The sequence below is a fragment of the Cannabis sativa genome, chromosome 1, assembly GCF_029168945.1.
Source record: "Cannabis sativa cultivar Pink pepper isolate KNU-18-1 chromosome 1, ASM2916894v1, whole genome shotgun sequence".
In the NCBI taxonomy this organism is placed as follows: Eukaryota; Viridiplantae; Streptophyta; class Magnoliopsida; order Rosales; family Cannabaceae; genus Cannabis; species Cannabis sativa.
In genome coordinates this window covers 47,692,894-47,708,966 of record NC_083601.1, presented here as the reverse complement: position 1 = coordinate 47,708,966, position 16,073 = coordinate 47,692,894, and the positions used below count along the sequence as shown (strand labels likewise).

The following is a 16,073-nucleotide window of genomic DNA, read 5'->3' as shown; positions in this document are numbered from 1 at the left end:
TAATAAATTGTAAATTAATGAAATACATAACATATATATATACCAGACATGCATGGTAGTTTCATATGTGATCAATAATTATTTTAACATATCTTTCCCGTACGTAGGAATATAATATATATACAAGTATATATAATAAATATAAATAATGATCACTTACAAAACAACGTCGAAATCAATTACGTAAACTCGTTGTTTGTATTAAGCAACATGCATGCATATATAGACAACGTTTTTCTACAAGAAAAAAATAAACTAATACTGATACATATTAAGTCAACTATATATTTTTAAAATTTAATATCAACATTGACCCAGACAAATATTAGCGTACGTACGTACAAGTACATTTATATTTGGAATAATCTCTACTTGACTTAATTAAGTAATGTACACATGATACACATATATTTTATTTATTTATATTATTATTATTTTCTTAATAAGTAAAAGATATAAAATATTGGAAAAATTTATGCTTGATATATAAATAAGTCTTCAACATTGAAAATTGACTGTAATTGTTCTTAGGTCTCGTTTGTCATTTCTTAAGTCTGTTAGTTTATTTTTCTAACTGATCCGTTTAATACGAATAATATGCCAAGTGTAAATTTTTTTATTAATCCAGATCATAATTATAATAAAAAAAAATTTAAAATAATAAAAAAAAAACTTAAAAAAATATTTATTTAAAAAATCAATTTTTTTTAATTAAAATTATAATTTAGACTAATAAAAAATTGACACGTAATATGCTATATATATATATATTAGTATTTAATAGGATCTGTTAGAAAAAAGAGAGACTAATGGATTTACGAGAAATGGGACCTTCAGAATTATTACCGCCAATAATTTTTTGAGATTGAAGACTTAATTATTTACATCAAACATAAATTTTTGGGGGACTTTTATCGCAATTTTTCTTAAAATATATAATAAGGAAATTTGATGCAACTTGGTTATCATTTAGTTGATTTAATTACATATTGTTACAATATCTTCTCTATATTACTAATTAATTAACTTGATTGCTATACTTACCTAACGCAGTATAGTACTACCATGCTCATCATAATATAATTAATTGTTCTCTTTCACTATTTGTGTGCCTATATATATAAGAACCTTAATTAGTTTCCTCGAACAAGCCTCTATTTATATATATATAGCAATACTAATATTATATATAACTTTCTTTCAGTTGTAACATATCTTCAATTTAATGGCCTTAAATAATATTCAGCTACTTTTCTTTGCATTTCTTCTTCTTATTACAGTTTATACTCCTGCACAAGCAAGAATCCTCTTATTACCAGGTAATTAATTTTTAAGTACATCTATATTATATATAATAATGAAATATATATACATATATATATATATTCATTTTTCAAACACTGTAATAATAATGTATATTCATTTTGCTAATATATTATGTATATTATATATATTAAAAATATAATATTTAATAATATATATTTATATATGTAATATCATGTTTTTTTGGTAAATAAGAATAAGTTGATTATTACTACCAGCTCACAAATAACAATCAACTAAAAGAAACTCTTATAATAAACATGAGTAATTTCCATGAGTACTTATAACATTCATAGCTCTATTATATACATCTCCTTTAATTTAGTTCTATTATATTCATAGTTCTTGTGTTTATAATGTAATAACATAAAAAGTCAAGTATAATGAAAAAACAAGGTGTTTTGGTAAGATACATAGATGAGAGAGATTTCTACTATTATGCATGTTACATACACTATAATTTTTTTTACTTTTAGTCACAATAAAATTTGTGGTTAAAAGTGAAAAAATTATAATTAATTATAAATCATAATTCTTAAGTTGTGAGTAAAAATTTCGTGAGTAAAATTATTAATCACAAATATTACAATTTATTGTGATTAAATATGTTTTTAGTCACAACAAGAATTGTGACTAAAATTAAATGAGTCACAACTTGTATCTAAATATTATATTCTAATTATAAATAATATTTTATTGTGACTAAAAATCAAATCTAATCACAAAAAAAAATTATATTGTAACTAAAAATAATTTTTTCTGTAGTGGCGTTTTAATTTCCTATAGAAATTAAATTATGGAAGCAAAATGTTATTCGACATAAATTATTAATTAGTACAATTTTCAGGAAGAAGCAATATAAATCAAAGGAAGAAGGTTAAAATTCTTCTACAACTACTACCACAACCATCGCCACCAATACTATTTCCAACTTTACCAAAAGAGGTTGGTATTAATATTGAAAGACCACCGACGCCATTGCCACCGCCACCACATTCGAAACCACCATTTTCAAGTCTATTTAAGGAAAAGGAAGATGGAGTTATCCAAATCTACAGGCATAAGCCAAGGCCAAGTGGTTATGAAAGTACTAATCATGATTAATTAGATGACGTGGACCAACCACATCATGGTGTTATGTGAGTGAAAAATTTGTATTGGTTGTTGTTTGTGCTTTCTACTTATACATAGGGTGTTCATCAAATTTTGCTAAGAAATACTTAGCAGACTAATGGTATAAGTAGTTGTTTAAATCCCATGTGGTCCTATTTAGCTCTGTAATTTTGTTTTGCCTTTTGTTATTTATTGGTCCAAACTTTTGTAATGGAGTGACATGTGTCCTCCTCCTTCTATCCTTGTATTTAATTTGCATCTTATAAATGGTTAATGAACCCCTCAAGTACCTCTCTTTGAGTTGAGTTTTATTATCTGATGTTAATAGGGATGTAAACAGGGCAGGCAGGGCGGGTGCGGGGATTGCTCCCTCATCCCTATACCCGCTTCTTAAATTCACCCCATATCCACCCCAATACCCGTTTAAATTAAAGCGGGGGTAGAGCGGGGATTACCCGACGGGGAAAGAATTCCCATCGGGTACCCATTACATGTCTCAAAAAGAATAAAAAAAAATAATCATAAAAATTTAGTAAAACAATAAACTTAAGTGGAATAGTATGTATGGTAAAAAAACTTAAAGCATAAAATTATTTTAATTGTAGTAGTTATGCTTTTAAAACTTAAATATATATACATATATCATATCGGGACGGGTTCGGGGTGGGTATCTAATCCCCCGTCCCCGCCCAGTTTCCAACTTGGGTATGAATCTTTAAACCCATACCTGCCCCGCCCCCAAAAATCAACCCCCGTACCTACCGGCGGGTACCCGAACCCGCGGATATAATTGCCATCCCTAGATGTTAAAGGCACCTTTCTTTACTTGCCATCAGAGATCCACTTACATTTGTTCCTGTAAGAGTTGCAACTGGCAATGGTTTACCTGAATTTGGTATGAAGATGAACAGAGTATGATCATTGGATTGTCTATGACCAATTGCTCATGTGATGACTCTATGGCTCTATGACAGAAATCATAGCTACAGAAGTAATGGAATATGCACTTCTAGTAGATCTCCTTGAACCTCGCTTGGGAATAATTTGTATGGAGTTCATTCACGTGCAAAGATGGATGATCTGAGGACATACCTTTAAACAACTCAGAAGGGATAAATTTTAAAAATCACACATATTCAAGTAATTCAAATCTTTTAATCCAGTCTCAGAAGTATATAAAAGTACAAGAGACTAAGCTAATTATTAACACTCAAATGCATAAACACATTTTGTCCAACTAGAAAATAGCCTCGAAAACAAACTAAACTATTTGTTTCGAAGATCACATCACACCACACCACGTATGACGATCATGATTCAACAAAGAGTAATTCTTTGATCTCCGCAATCTCCAAAAACAATCAAATTATAATTAAACTGGAAATTAAGAATACACATAGAAGAAAAAGACAAAACTAACCCAACAAAAGATTATTAATAATACAACACATCATTATTGAAATAACAATCTAGCTTAATTATTACTCTAGCTCATGATCACTGCAGCTTTGTTCCAACACTGTCATAAAAATACTTTCAAAGTGTTTGATGTGATGAGTCTGAAGAGAGATATGTACACAAAGATCTCCTTTTTGAGTAGGATCATCATAAATACTTGCTCTTCCTTCACTAACTGAAATTCCACAAATCCCCAATGCCAAACCCCAACCAAAATCACAATCATTAACTGGAAAATTAGCCCAACTATTAATCCCAAAATTTGGTGACTTACATCTCATTTTAAGCTCAAGGCGTTTTGTATTAGGATTAACTTTTAAAAAATCAATAATCTTAAGTAATCATCATCTCTACTCATCAAACTTTCATGTACAAGCCCAACTGCATACCATAATGGCTTTGATTGAATATCACCAGCCAAAGCCTCAGCCATAGCGTCAAAAACTACATTCCCAAAATAGCCACGTGGCAGTGGTGGTTGCAATCTTGACCGTCCATCAACATTGAAAAATAATCTAGTCTCTTGATCTTTGGGAAGTGCACGTGCTATGCATGCACATTTCCATATAAGGCCAGACATAATACAAAATGTACTAAAGTACTTATTATTATTGTTATTAACTAATTCTTTAGCTTTGTTTTTCAATTTGTTGAGTTGATCCTTGGTTACTTTTAGAATAACCACTTTGAAGTTTTGTTCGTCAACAATAGATTTAGGTTGATTGGGTAGTTGGTATTCTTTGGTATGATCGAACATTATTTTTGGTGGATTTCTAGGATTAAGTAATGTTCGATCAAAATATGGTGTGATTGTGTTGGGTTGGCCTCTAAAAATTTCAGACCATGACTTGATAATATTGATAGCAGAATGCCCATCAAATGCACGATGTTCTCCTCCAACACTTAGAGAAATTCCACCACATCCAAAATAAGTTACCTGTGTACGTACATTTTCTCAACTAATTAAATTAGATGTTTTAAAAATTCATATAATATTAAAAGATGAATATAGAAATTTGGGAATCAAAATCATATGTGGGAGAATCATGTGTACCAATATTTTTTTATTTTTTAAAATTGAAGTTTTATAATAATTAACTAATTAACTACATTTTATATATAAAAATTAATACATACCTGGAAGGCCATTAAAGGAAATGAAGAAATTCCAGCAGAGTAATGTGAGGGTGGTGGAATTAAGTTAGAGATGATTAGTGAGGAGTTGGTAAAATCTCCAAGGTCTTCGATGTGGGACTTTGTCTCCCCCACCACAAACAAAACACCTTCGTCGTTGCATTTAATCTCTAACCGCTCTTCTCCTCCATTCTCGGCCCGGCTCAACCGCCCTGCTACCGGATAATATAGCACAAGAGTCTTAGCAAGAGCTTCCTTGAGGTTGAGGAGATGATCATCAACTGATGATGATGATGATGAGTTGTTATTGTAGAAATAGAGTAATGTGCTCCTTCCCTCATTGTAAAGTTGGTCCAAATTGGATAATGGAATAGTGGACCATGATCTTGAAGGGTCTTTCTCCGCTGGTTTCACTAAGCTACTCTCTTTTATCTTCACTTTCATTTCACTTATCATCATCTTCGATCACCTTATAAAAACCTTTACATATAATATTTATAGGAAAATTCTTTGGAACCATATATGTGAATAAAAGTAAATAATTAAGACTAATTATAGGATCTTTCTTAGTAACTAAATGGTTTGTGACTAAAAGTATTAGTCACAAAAATCATAATTTGTTATAATTAAATATGTTTTACTAAATATTTGTTATGACTAAAACTAAATTAATGACAATTTATATTTAAATACTATGTTTTAGTCATAATTAGTAACTGTTTTTGTCACTAAAAATCATATTTAGTCACAAAAAATTTATGTTGTCACTAAAAATAGTTATTTTTTCTAGTAAATTAATTTCACATGCATTAATATTGGGGGAATGGAAATAAATAACTAAATTAGAGTAATATCGATTGTGATATAAAAAAATGATAAAATACACCTTATACATATAATTAAGTATCGAGTCTCGCATAATTTAATTTAATATAACTATTATAACATGTCACTAACTAATTACAATGAGTAACTTTTAGGTGGTGTTAAAACATCTCTAATGGTGACATTTTTAAGAGTGTCAAAAATCTCTACAACACTTAAAAATATATTATTTTATTTTATCTCTCTTTCACATCGTTTTAGCATTTTTAGTTCTAAAATAATTTAATGGTAAACATCTTTAAAAAATTATTAAAATAATATTATATTATTATTAAATAGGGGTTTTTCTATTTTTACACTTCAAAACAGTTTTTTTTTTTTTTTTTTTTTTTTTTTTTTTGCATTTTTACAGAATTTCACATAGAAACCCATATTGCAATTAACGGAGCAACTTAAATCGCAATTAAAAATCGTATAGCAATCCACACAGAAACCACCGGAGAAACCACTTTAGAAACCTAAACTGTAAATTTAAAAAAAAAAAAAAAAAGTTAAAAAATAAGATATATATGGGATAATTTCCCTATTAAATATTTTTTTTTGAACAATTGACAAAATTTCATTGAGAAAAAAAATTGAGTATATCAAAAAAAGGAGATCGAAGATCCTCCCTCCAAATTAGCTCACCATCCACTCTAAGTGCGTGCGCAGCTAATTCATGTGTAGCTATATTGGCTGAATGATTTGTATGAATAAGGGACGCCTTAGGAAAATTGGACAGTAAACTAATTAGGTGTCCATAAAAATTGATACCACATATAGTTGTACATAAAAATATTATATACTATAATTTAATATAATAATATACAACGGCGTACCTAATAAATCCGAATATAATTAAATAGTGATGGAGATAATAAAACTGTTAGAGGGTAAGTATCTGTTGTTGTCCAAATCTATCATTATTGTTTTGTACTGTAAGTCTAGGAATATGAAATTTATAATCTTAGAGATAATATGCCATCTTTATTGTTCAACTTATGTACTATAAAATTGTTGATAGGATGATCATATGACAATGTAAAGATTATTATTTCTGTATGTATAATAAAAATATTTTAATTTTTGATATTTTTTCTGTAAAAGATAAATAAAAACAAAATATTGATTAATATGATTTTCTATTTATATTAATGGTGATACTTTGTAAATGTGATTAATTTCTTTAAAAAAAATAAAATTAATATAGCATAAAATACTTTTATTGATAATAATATTTTAAATTTTAGTGATATGGGTATATCTTATATTTGTACCAAATATTACTAATCTTACTACAGTAGAATCTCTATTCAAGAATACTCTATTCAAGAATAACCTCTAATTTGTTATAAAAAAATGAAGTCCCGATTTGGGCCAGTTATAAATAAGAATAACCTCTATATTGTAATTAGTTATACATTTTTTTAAGTCCCGTATTAATAAAATATACCTCTATATAAGAATAATTACATCTTAAAAAAATATATACATATATTTTATAAATTTACTTATGTAGAATTAATAATTTTATTTCAAATTATAGTACATGTATAAATATTATATGTACTCGAAAATAACTTTAATATAATATAGTATTAAGAATTGTTTATTGGTATTTTTGTTACATTGATATTTTTTGATATTTTGATTTTTTTTTTCAAGTGTAACTCTATTTAGTTATAACCTCTCAATTACAATATTATTTTCTTGGTCTCAAATATATTCTTGGATAGAGGTTCTACTGTATTATGAAATTGTCTTAATAAGTTGATAGTTCTAAGACAATTTTGCCCTTAATAAAAGTAAAAATTCATAACTTTATCCTTTTATTGACTGGTCAATAATGATAACTCTCTCTTATATATTTAACTGGATTTAGCCTGCTATCATAATCTTATATATTTTATTTATTTCTTTCATTTTTTTATTTTTTATATATAAAAAAAAGAATAATTTATTATGCATAGTATTGGTTCTGCTATATGCTTTTGGTATAGTACTTTTTTATTTTGTTTTTTTTGTCATAGCTTAATATTTACAGTATTTTTAGAAAGAAAACAAATAGTATAATTTGTTGGCTAAAAGTGAGAAATTTGTGTATTAACCCTCTCCTTAATATTTATGCAGGATCACGTGGAAAAAAAACAGTATGATCTGTTCCATTAGCAATTCATCTACGAACTATGCGAAAGGAGAGTCTAATCCTTTAATCACTGATAAAGAAACTGATGACAATTTTAGTTTCTTTTCTCCTATCATTACCCAACTATATTCTCTGAATATCTTTAGTCTGTAGCAAGACAAGACCAAAAGGAAGTGAGATTGCAAATTGAGTTGATTGCAGGTCTCTTTAATACCTTTGGTCTTGTACCAAGACAAAGGATGTTGATTACAGATCAGAGACGAGTTTGCTTACTTATTTGTTTGCTTACTCATATTAGTATTAATAAGAGAGCGGAATACACAAATATCTAACCTTGTTTTTACTGCTAATTCATTTGTTGCTAATATTGTGATTATTTCTTAACTCCAACTATATATATAATAAAAAGATAACTGAATTTATTTTAGTTGTAAAATGGTAAAGTTTCATATGGACCATGAGCAAGATTAAGGTTCCCTTTTTGCTAACCTTGCATCTCTGCTAAGTTCTTAGTGGAATGATTTTAAGACTATTAAAAGTGAAAATTGATGATAATTTGTTGGAGATATTGCGGGGTATTATCTACTATCTGGTGGTAGAGTGTTATTGTCTATTATCTCCTTGTGCATATATGGCTATTATTAGGGACCATTTTGTAATTAAAATGGTAAAGTTTCATGTTTTTTTTCCTTCTCTTCGATTCTTTTCTTTGTAATATTTTTGTTTAAACATGTTCCTATAGCGAGCAATAATTCTAAGGCTCCACTTACCTATAAATTTTTTTTAACTTTTAATTCAATTATCACTATAGTTATTTTAATTAACTGAATATATTTACACTGATAATGAAATAAGCATTTTAGGGATCTTTTGATGTTACCACTAATTATTTAGAGAAATGCTAAAGGACACCAGTGGTGTCTAGCACCCTCCTATGTGTCAATATCGTTATTGGTCTAATTCAGTATTTGGTCCTATATAATTTAATATAATAACTTTTAGGGAGTATCGCTAACCAATCGCAACGCGACATATCGAGAAGATGTTACGCACTACTGGTGCCTAATAACAATATGCTCAATTATTTATGTATATAATTAAAATGCCCTTTTTGAAAGTTTCCATAATTTTGTACTTCCAATAAACTTTGAATTATGTAATTTTCACTAGAATGAAAATATAAATATTCAGCTATATAATTTTTTCTTACAATTATTTATAAATTAGAAATTAAACAAATAAATGAATAAATGAAATAATGAAATAATGAAATAATAAGGAGAGCTAATAAATGAAATAATGCATACATGCTAACCTCACCTAGTTTAATAAATGTGACAAAAAATATAACATTTTAAAATGTAATTAATGCTATTTTTTGGTGTAGGTTGCCGACATTGTATCATATTTAGATTTTTTTTTTTAATAAAAATAAAAATTAGCATATGTAGAAAAGTCAGTAGGTAGTACAAATTAACTTAGGAGTTGCACATTAATTTGGGAAAATGAAAGTAAGTGAGAGAACACTGTCCCAAAAGCCAACCACTCCATTCATAATAAAACGTTGAGGCACACACAAACACAAGGCTGTCTTGTCTTGGGTCATTATTTGTCGGACTCCTATAACAACACATATATTTATGTAACAAGACCATCAATATTGTAAGAGCATATGGGGCACCTAGCAACGTAAGACGTCGTTTTGCGATTGGCTAACGATACTCTCTAAAAGCTATTATATTCAATTATACGGGACACGATATTAAATTAGACAAATAGCAATATTAACACGTAGGAAAGAGTTTGACACCACTAGTGTCTTTTAGCATTTCTCATATTGTAAGATTGTGTGTGTCGGATTTATATTTTTTTTCGTACTTTAAAAAAATGGACTATGTTCTACTGTGCCACAAAAAAATATAAGCCGTGTCGTATTAATATTTTTAAAAAGTAGGCCTAACACGATTCGAAAATTCAGTATTTTCGTGTCGTACTTTGTTTGTGTCGATTCGTATTTTTTAAACAAGCTAGCTTATTTTCAAATCCGAACATAAATTTCTATTTTATTTTTTTATATTTTTTTACTATTAACTATATGTATATTTTATAGTTTTAATTATATTTATATAAAGTTTGAATAATATTTTTCAAATAATCTTATAAAAAAAAAATTAATATCATTAAAATTTATTTAAATATCTATATATATTTATAAAGCTAAAGTATGAAACGGTGATATGGTGTTCTAAAATGAATTTAAATTTTTTTTCTCTCTTTAATTCTCCCCATTAAACCTATTTATTAATTAAAAAAAGAATTATAATATTTTAGTCATTTTTTTAATTTTTAATTATTTTTCACAAATAAAAAAATAAAATATCATTAACTATATATACATACCTTTAAAATAAGAATTAATTACTTTAAACCCTACATTATATATATATATATATATTTATATAAGTTTAGCTCAAAACTAGCTATTTTAATTATTGGTATTTTTCAATTTCTTCTTAGTTTTTTAGTTTTTTTCTACATTTGATATTATTATTTATTTTTTTTTTTTTTGATGTTATGATTACATGAGATAAGGACAAGAAAAATGTATTGTGTGAAAATTAAAATATTTTTTTTTGACTAGGTGAATATATATGATTTTTTGAAAAATTATGAGTCATATACTTAGATAATTATAATGTATGGTTATTTTCTCTCCTTATAATGTATATACAATATATTAAAATGTATTGTTAGTTTATAATTGTTATAAATTATATATTTTGATAATTAATAATTAATATATATATATAAAGGAGAAGTATGAGACGATGATATGGCATTCTAAAATTACACTAAAACTATTTTTTTTATTCATTCCTTAATTCTCTCAATTTTAATATTTTGTTAAAGCATAAATCTACAAATTGATATTTTACTATTATTTTAATAATTTTTCTATATAACAAAATTATAAATCTACAAATCGATATTTTACTATTATTTAATAAATTTTCTATAAAAGTATAAAAAAATTTAAAAAAATTGAAATAAATAAATAAATTCTAAAAAAAAAATTATTTAAACTTAAATCAAATATAATTTATTGTAAATTTTATATATATACATACATAGAATATCATTCATCTATATACCTTAACGTTTTTTAATTTTTTTTAAAAAAAATATAATAATAACAATAATAGATTTATAGGCTGTACCTCCTGATGCAAATCGAGCTTACTCTATTAAAGAGGGTTACAAACTTCTATGTCCTTCTTATCCAAGAACTGATTGGCAGGGAAGAGTGTGGAACTGGCTATCTATTCCAAAACATCAAATAATTTTTGATTAGTGGTGCTTGACAGATTAAAACTTAAGACTTGTCTTAATTTACCATTTCAACATATGCTTGGATGAAATTTGTCGAATGTGTTGGTTGGATAAAGAAACAAAGGACCAGCATGTATGTTTCAATTGTCACTTAACTGGAATTCAGCTAACAACACTGTTCAGGGACTATTGAAGTGGATTTCAAAATCTAAAATCAGTAAGTTTCACAAACAGGTTTTTTTCGGCAACTTTGGCTGCTGCAATATGCCATGTTTGGAGGTGTACAAATGAAGCATTTTAGAACAACAAAGTATATATAATTGACTCGATTGTAAAGAGAGTAAAGAGTGATGTAAAGAATAGAATTAAAGGCGTAATGCCTAAGAAGATAGCTCAAAAAGATAGAGATTGGTTTCAAATATTGAGTTTGTTAAATTTAAGGACTTTTGTCTAATTTCATTCAATTTTACTGTTTCAGGTACTAAATCATGCTCCCCAGACTTTGATATGTATCAAATCATGCCCCTCAAACTTTTATATGTATTAAATCATGCCCCCTGAACTTTCATCCATGTTAGAAATTTTTTACTAAAATTAGATAAAAGTTCTTAATCTTAACAATCTTAATAGTTCAGGGAGAATTTTTAACGGCCAAAAAAGTTCAGGGGGCATGATTTAGTACATGTCAAAGTTCGGGGAAAAAATTGCTAATTAACCTTAATCTTTTATTACATTATTGCTTGATGTATAATGTCATTTTGAGGTTCTACATAAGATTAATTATTTCTTTTATTTTCAAGAGCTTGTATACTCAAAATATGATGAACTTTAATGTTATATTATTTGTGTCAATTTTGTGAATTAAATATACAAATAGCTAAATAAATATATGGATGATTCTTGAAGCCTTTTTCTCTTTTACTATTAATTACACCTTTATTTGGTTTCTTTTAATATTTATTACCAAAACAAAAATTACAAAATTATTGATTACTATTATCACTTATTATTAATATTAACATTTTGTTTTTTATTTTTCTATTAACATTTTTTTCTAAAATCGCCTCCTTGTAGAATCGACCGTCCAATTTAATTATACTACAACTAAAACTAGTGGAAGTCACATTTGAGCGTTAAACAATGATGAGGGTTGGCGTCTAGTCTTAATGGGCATGTGTTTCTTCTTCGATGCATTTCCAAGTGTGGGTTCTCTTGAGCCTCGCATGGCGGAGGCCAAGGCTTTGTTTTACAGTCTCTCCCTTCGTCTACAATTCATTATACGTTTGTCACTACTTTCTTGGTTTGCTTGCGCGAGGCTAATATAGTCATGTCACACATTTCAATAAATTTGCTATTATACTTAATGATATTACTCACGTCTATAAGTCTTTTACTAGTATTTTTTTTTATCTAAGGTTTAAATCTTATTGTTCATTCTTTAGCTAATAATAGAGTTCTTGATCTAAATAAAAATTACGTGTCTTGTAGTCGGACCTTCCAGTTTAGTTGTTTAATTATTGAGGGTTTTTTGTACTTGACTCTTTTTTAGCTTTTTGCCTCTTAATGAAATTATTTCATTTAAAAAAAAAAATGCTAAGATTATTAATGGAACCATTAATATATGATGGATTGGTTGGGTGTTTGAGACGTGGAAGAAGCTAGATTAATAGTATAGTGTTGTGTTTCATCCACAAACTTAATTTCATTTTCTAATAATAATAAATATCTAATAAATACATACATGCATGGTAGATGTGTGGACACATCTCCCCCTCTCCCTCGAACCCAAGGGAATAAATGCTATATTTACTGATAATTAATGATGATAATGACTCAAAATTTGGTTATTATTATTATTATATTATTATTTCATATAAAATTAATTACACCAATAATTTCTTTTTACCAAGTTTATTTTTAAATTTAATATTTTTTTCTATTTTCTTTATATATTATTATTGAGAATTATTTATTTTTCATACCAATTCTTCTTGTACAATTCAATATTACAATTTCTTTTACCAAATAATAGATTTACAAAAATTCTCAAAATTCTCAAAAAATTTCATATACTAACTCTCAAAACCCTAATTTATTGTATTAGCAATTCAACCCAATTTTTTTTTAATTTTTTATCTACTAACCCCCATGTACAATCGAAATTCTGTCATAATATGCTTATATAGACTAATTATGTTATTTTATGAGTTTTTTTTTAATTAAGCTAGATTGTTTAATTATAATTATGTTACTTGAGAAGTTATTTTTTAAATTTAGTGCAATTTTCTTTAAAAAAAAATAGTTTAACAATATTTATAATAAAATAAAACAATAATATATTAAATAATAATATGTAAGATAATGATAATATTCTTGAATAATGCTTATTGTAGTATTTTTTTAAAAGTAAAACCTTTTCAACGAGAAATATACAAATTGAGTTAGTACAAGTAGTCTTGTGATATTTTTATATCAATTTTTATATTATGCTCTATTACATAATTGTAAATCTTGATGAAAATTTAATATGTCATTTAATGCTCACTTAATAATTTATTAAAAAGTATAAAATAATAATAACACAAAAGTAAACATAAAATTTAATAGTAATAATGCAAATCATTTAATATAAAATAATATATTAATTAAAATTTAATAATAAAATATTAAAATGACATAATAGTAAATATAAAAATATAATATTTATTGTGATAATTTAAATTTTGCATCATGTAATATTATGATTTAAATCTGAATTACTTTTTGTTATGTGGCATATTTGTATCACAATTTGACACATTATTGGAGTAGATTTTTAATAAAATGAACTATATTTTTTACATTTGTATCACTTGTTTGTATTTCTATAAAACATTAAAAATAATGTAAAAGAGAGATAAAATAAAATATTATATTTTTAAATAATGTAAATTTATATATATATATATATGATGGAGTAGTTGGGTGTTTGATAGGGTGGTAATTTATGTTTCTGAGTCGTATTCGTGTCTTGTTAAGATTCATGTACGGCAGATATATGCTTGACCCAAACATAACTTGTTTATTAGTCGTGTCAAAAAATAAAATCCGAACATGACTCATTTATAAACAGGTTAACACACGACAAGACTCGTATAACTCATTTACAGGGTCGGCCCTGAGCTAAGATGAAGGAGGCGGCCGCCTTAGGCCCCCCACCGCTCAGGGCCCTATTTCGAAAAAAAAAAAAATTGAAATATAGTTAGTAATAAAATAAATAATAATATTTTTAAATTAATTTGATTAATTTAATAATTAAAATGTTGAGATTTTAAATCCCAATAGCTTTATTTTTTTACTGGGTCTCAATTTTTATTTTTACCTAAGGCCCAAATTAACATAGAGTCGGTCCTGCTTATTTATAAGCATATTTTGTTTAAACATGTCAACTAATAACACGTTTATGATCTATTTATGACATGTTAATGTACTAAGGTAACTTTAAATAAGTTAATAATGAATTAATTTTGTGTTAGCCATTTGAATCTGAACCCGACATGTTTATTAAGTCTAACGTTAATATATACCGAAAGTAAGTCATTTAAGATGAATTTAAATCCCCTACTGACTCTCGTACTAATTTTGAGTTATATATGTTCATGTTTGACTCAATGACCCCTTTTGCCCACCTTAGTGTGTGGAAGAAGTTAGTGTTGTGTCTCATCCACAAACTTAATTTCATTTTCTAATAATAATAAATTCACATATAATAAATATCTAATAAATAAATATGCTTGGTAGATGTGTGGACACATGAAATTGCCCTCCCCCTCTCCCACGTACCCAAGGGAATTAATGCCACATTTATTAATAATTAATGATGATAATAAGTCAAAATTTAGGTATTATTATTATTATTATTATTATTATTATTATTATTATTATTTAAGGTGTATTGCTATTGGATATTAGCAGTGCCTAATAATTTTATAAGTGGCACTTTATAATTAGTTAACGATATTTGTTAAATATTAAAAGTTCTTTTTAAGTTATACAAACCTAATACTTAATTATTGTAATAGTAATATGACACTAAAGATAATATTAGATACTAGTATTACTTTTTAGCAATTCTCTTATTTAAGTATACTAGCCCTTACCTCTATAATATGTGTACAATTACATAATTATTATCACAAAGATAATATTATGTTTATATTTATTACATTTAATTATAAATATAGTATAATTAACCAAAATATCACATTATACTACAAAAATAGTTTTTTCTACGTTTTAAACAGTCATTTAAAGTACTATCGTCGATTTTTATAACTGTCGCCTATACGAATGTCGCAAAATGGGTAAAATAAGCGATGGTTAGTTGCTAATGTGAACTTCTCAACGGTTTAAAATTGTCGAGAATGTAAAAAGAAAAATACAGATTTTTCTACAATTAAAAATCTGTATTTTCCCCTATTTTTTTATTGTATTAATTTTATAATTTTATCTAAATTAAATAAAATAACTAATTAATTTTATTACAATAACAACTAACTTTAAAATATATTAAATTTATATAATAACAAAATAAATAAAAAAAATATATAAATAAATATATATATTTAGACCGAGCTCATAAAAAAATTCTACAAGACAATCTCTAAAAAATATTTTTTTTTTATTAATTGTGATATTTGAAAAAAATAAATTCTACTTATTTGTA

General features: G+C 26.3%; 1 protein-coding gene and 1 long non-coding RNA gene across 5 annotated transcripts; one reads left to right on the top strand and one right to left on the bottom strand.

The window, feature by feature from the left end:
* The first annotated feature begins 953 nt into the window (after positions 1-953).
* LOC133039594 (uncharacterized) lies at positions 954-2,727 on the top strand. Its single transcript, XR_009688714.1, has 2 exons — positions 954-1,319; positions 2,171-2,727. It is a non-coding gene; the product is annotated as an uncharacterized LOC133039594 (long non-coding RNA).
* Positions 2,728-3,786: 1,059 nt separating this feature from the next.
* Positions 3,787-11,671, bottom strand: LOC115707963 (shikimate O-hydroxycinnamoyltransferase). Of its 4 annotated transcripts, none has more exons than XM_061118483.1 (4): positions 11,525-11,671; positions 11,257-11,358; positions 5,032-5,508; positions 3,787-4,831 (listed from the first exon to the last, which is right to left on the bottom strand). In XM_061118483.1, the coding sequence occupies exons 3-4, from the start codon at positions 5,485-5,487 to the stop codon at positions 4,211-4,213; spliced, it is 1,077 nt and encodes a 358-aa protein (XP_060974466.1). In that variant the 5' UTR covers positions 5,488-5,508; positions 11,257-11,358; positions 11,525-11,671; the 3' UTR covers positions 3,787-4,210. The 4 variants fall into 4 exon arrangements, with proteins under 4 accessions (XP_060974466.1, XP_060974472.1, XP_060974463.1 ...); XM_061118489.1 differs by having other exon boundaries at positions 5,032-5,497; XM_061118480.1 differs by having other exon boundaries at positions 11,433-11,661.
* Positions 11,672-16,073: the final 4,402 nt, after the last annotated feature.

What these genes read in the sequence shown, in the direction of transcription:
- LOC115707963 (XM_061118483.1), bottom strand. Translation starts at nt 5,487, where the DNA reads ATGATGATAAGTGAAATGAAAGTGAAGATAAAAGAGAGTAGCTTAGTG. An exon ending in TTCCTTTAATGGCCTTCCAG is followed by an intron (nt 4,832 to 5,031) that starts GTATGTATTAAT and finishes GTACGTACACAG; the next exon opens with GTAACTTATTTTGGATGTGG.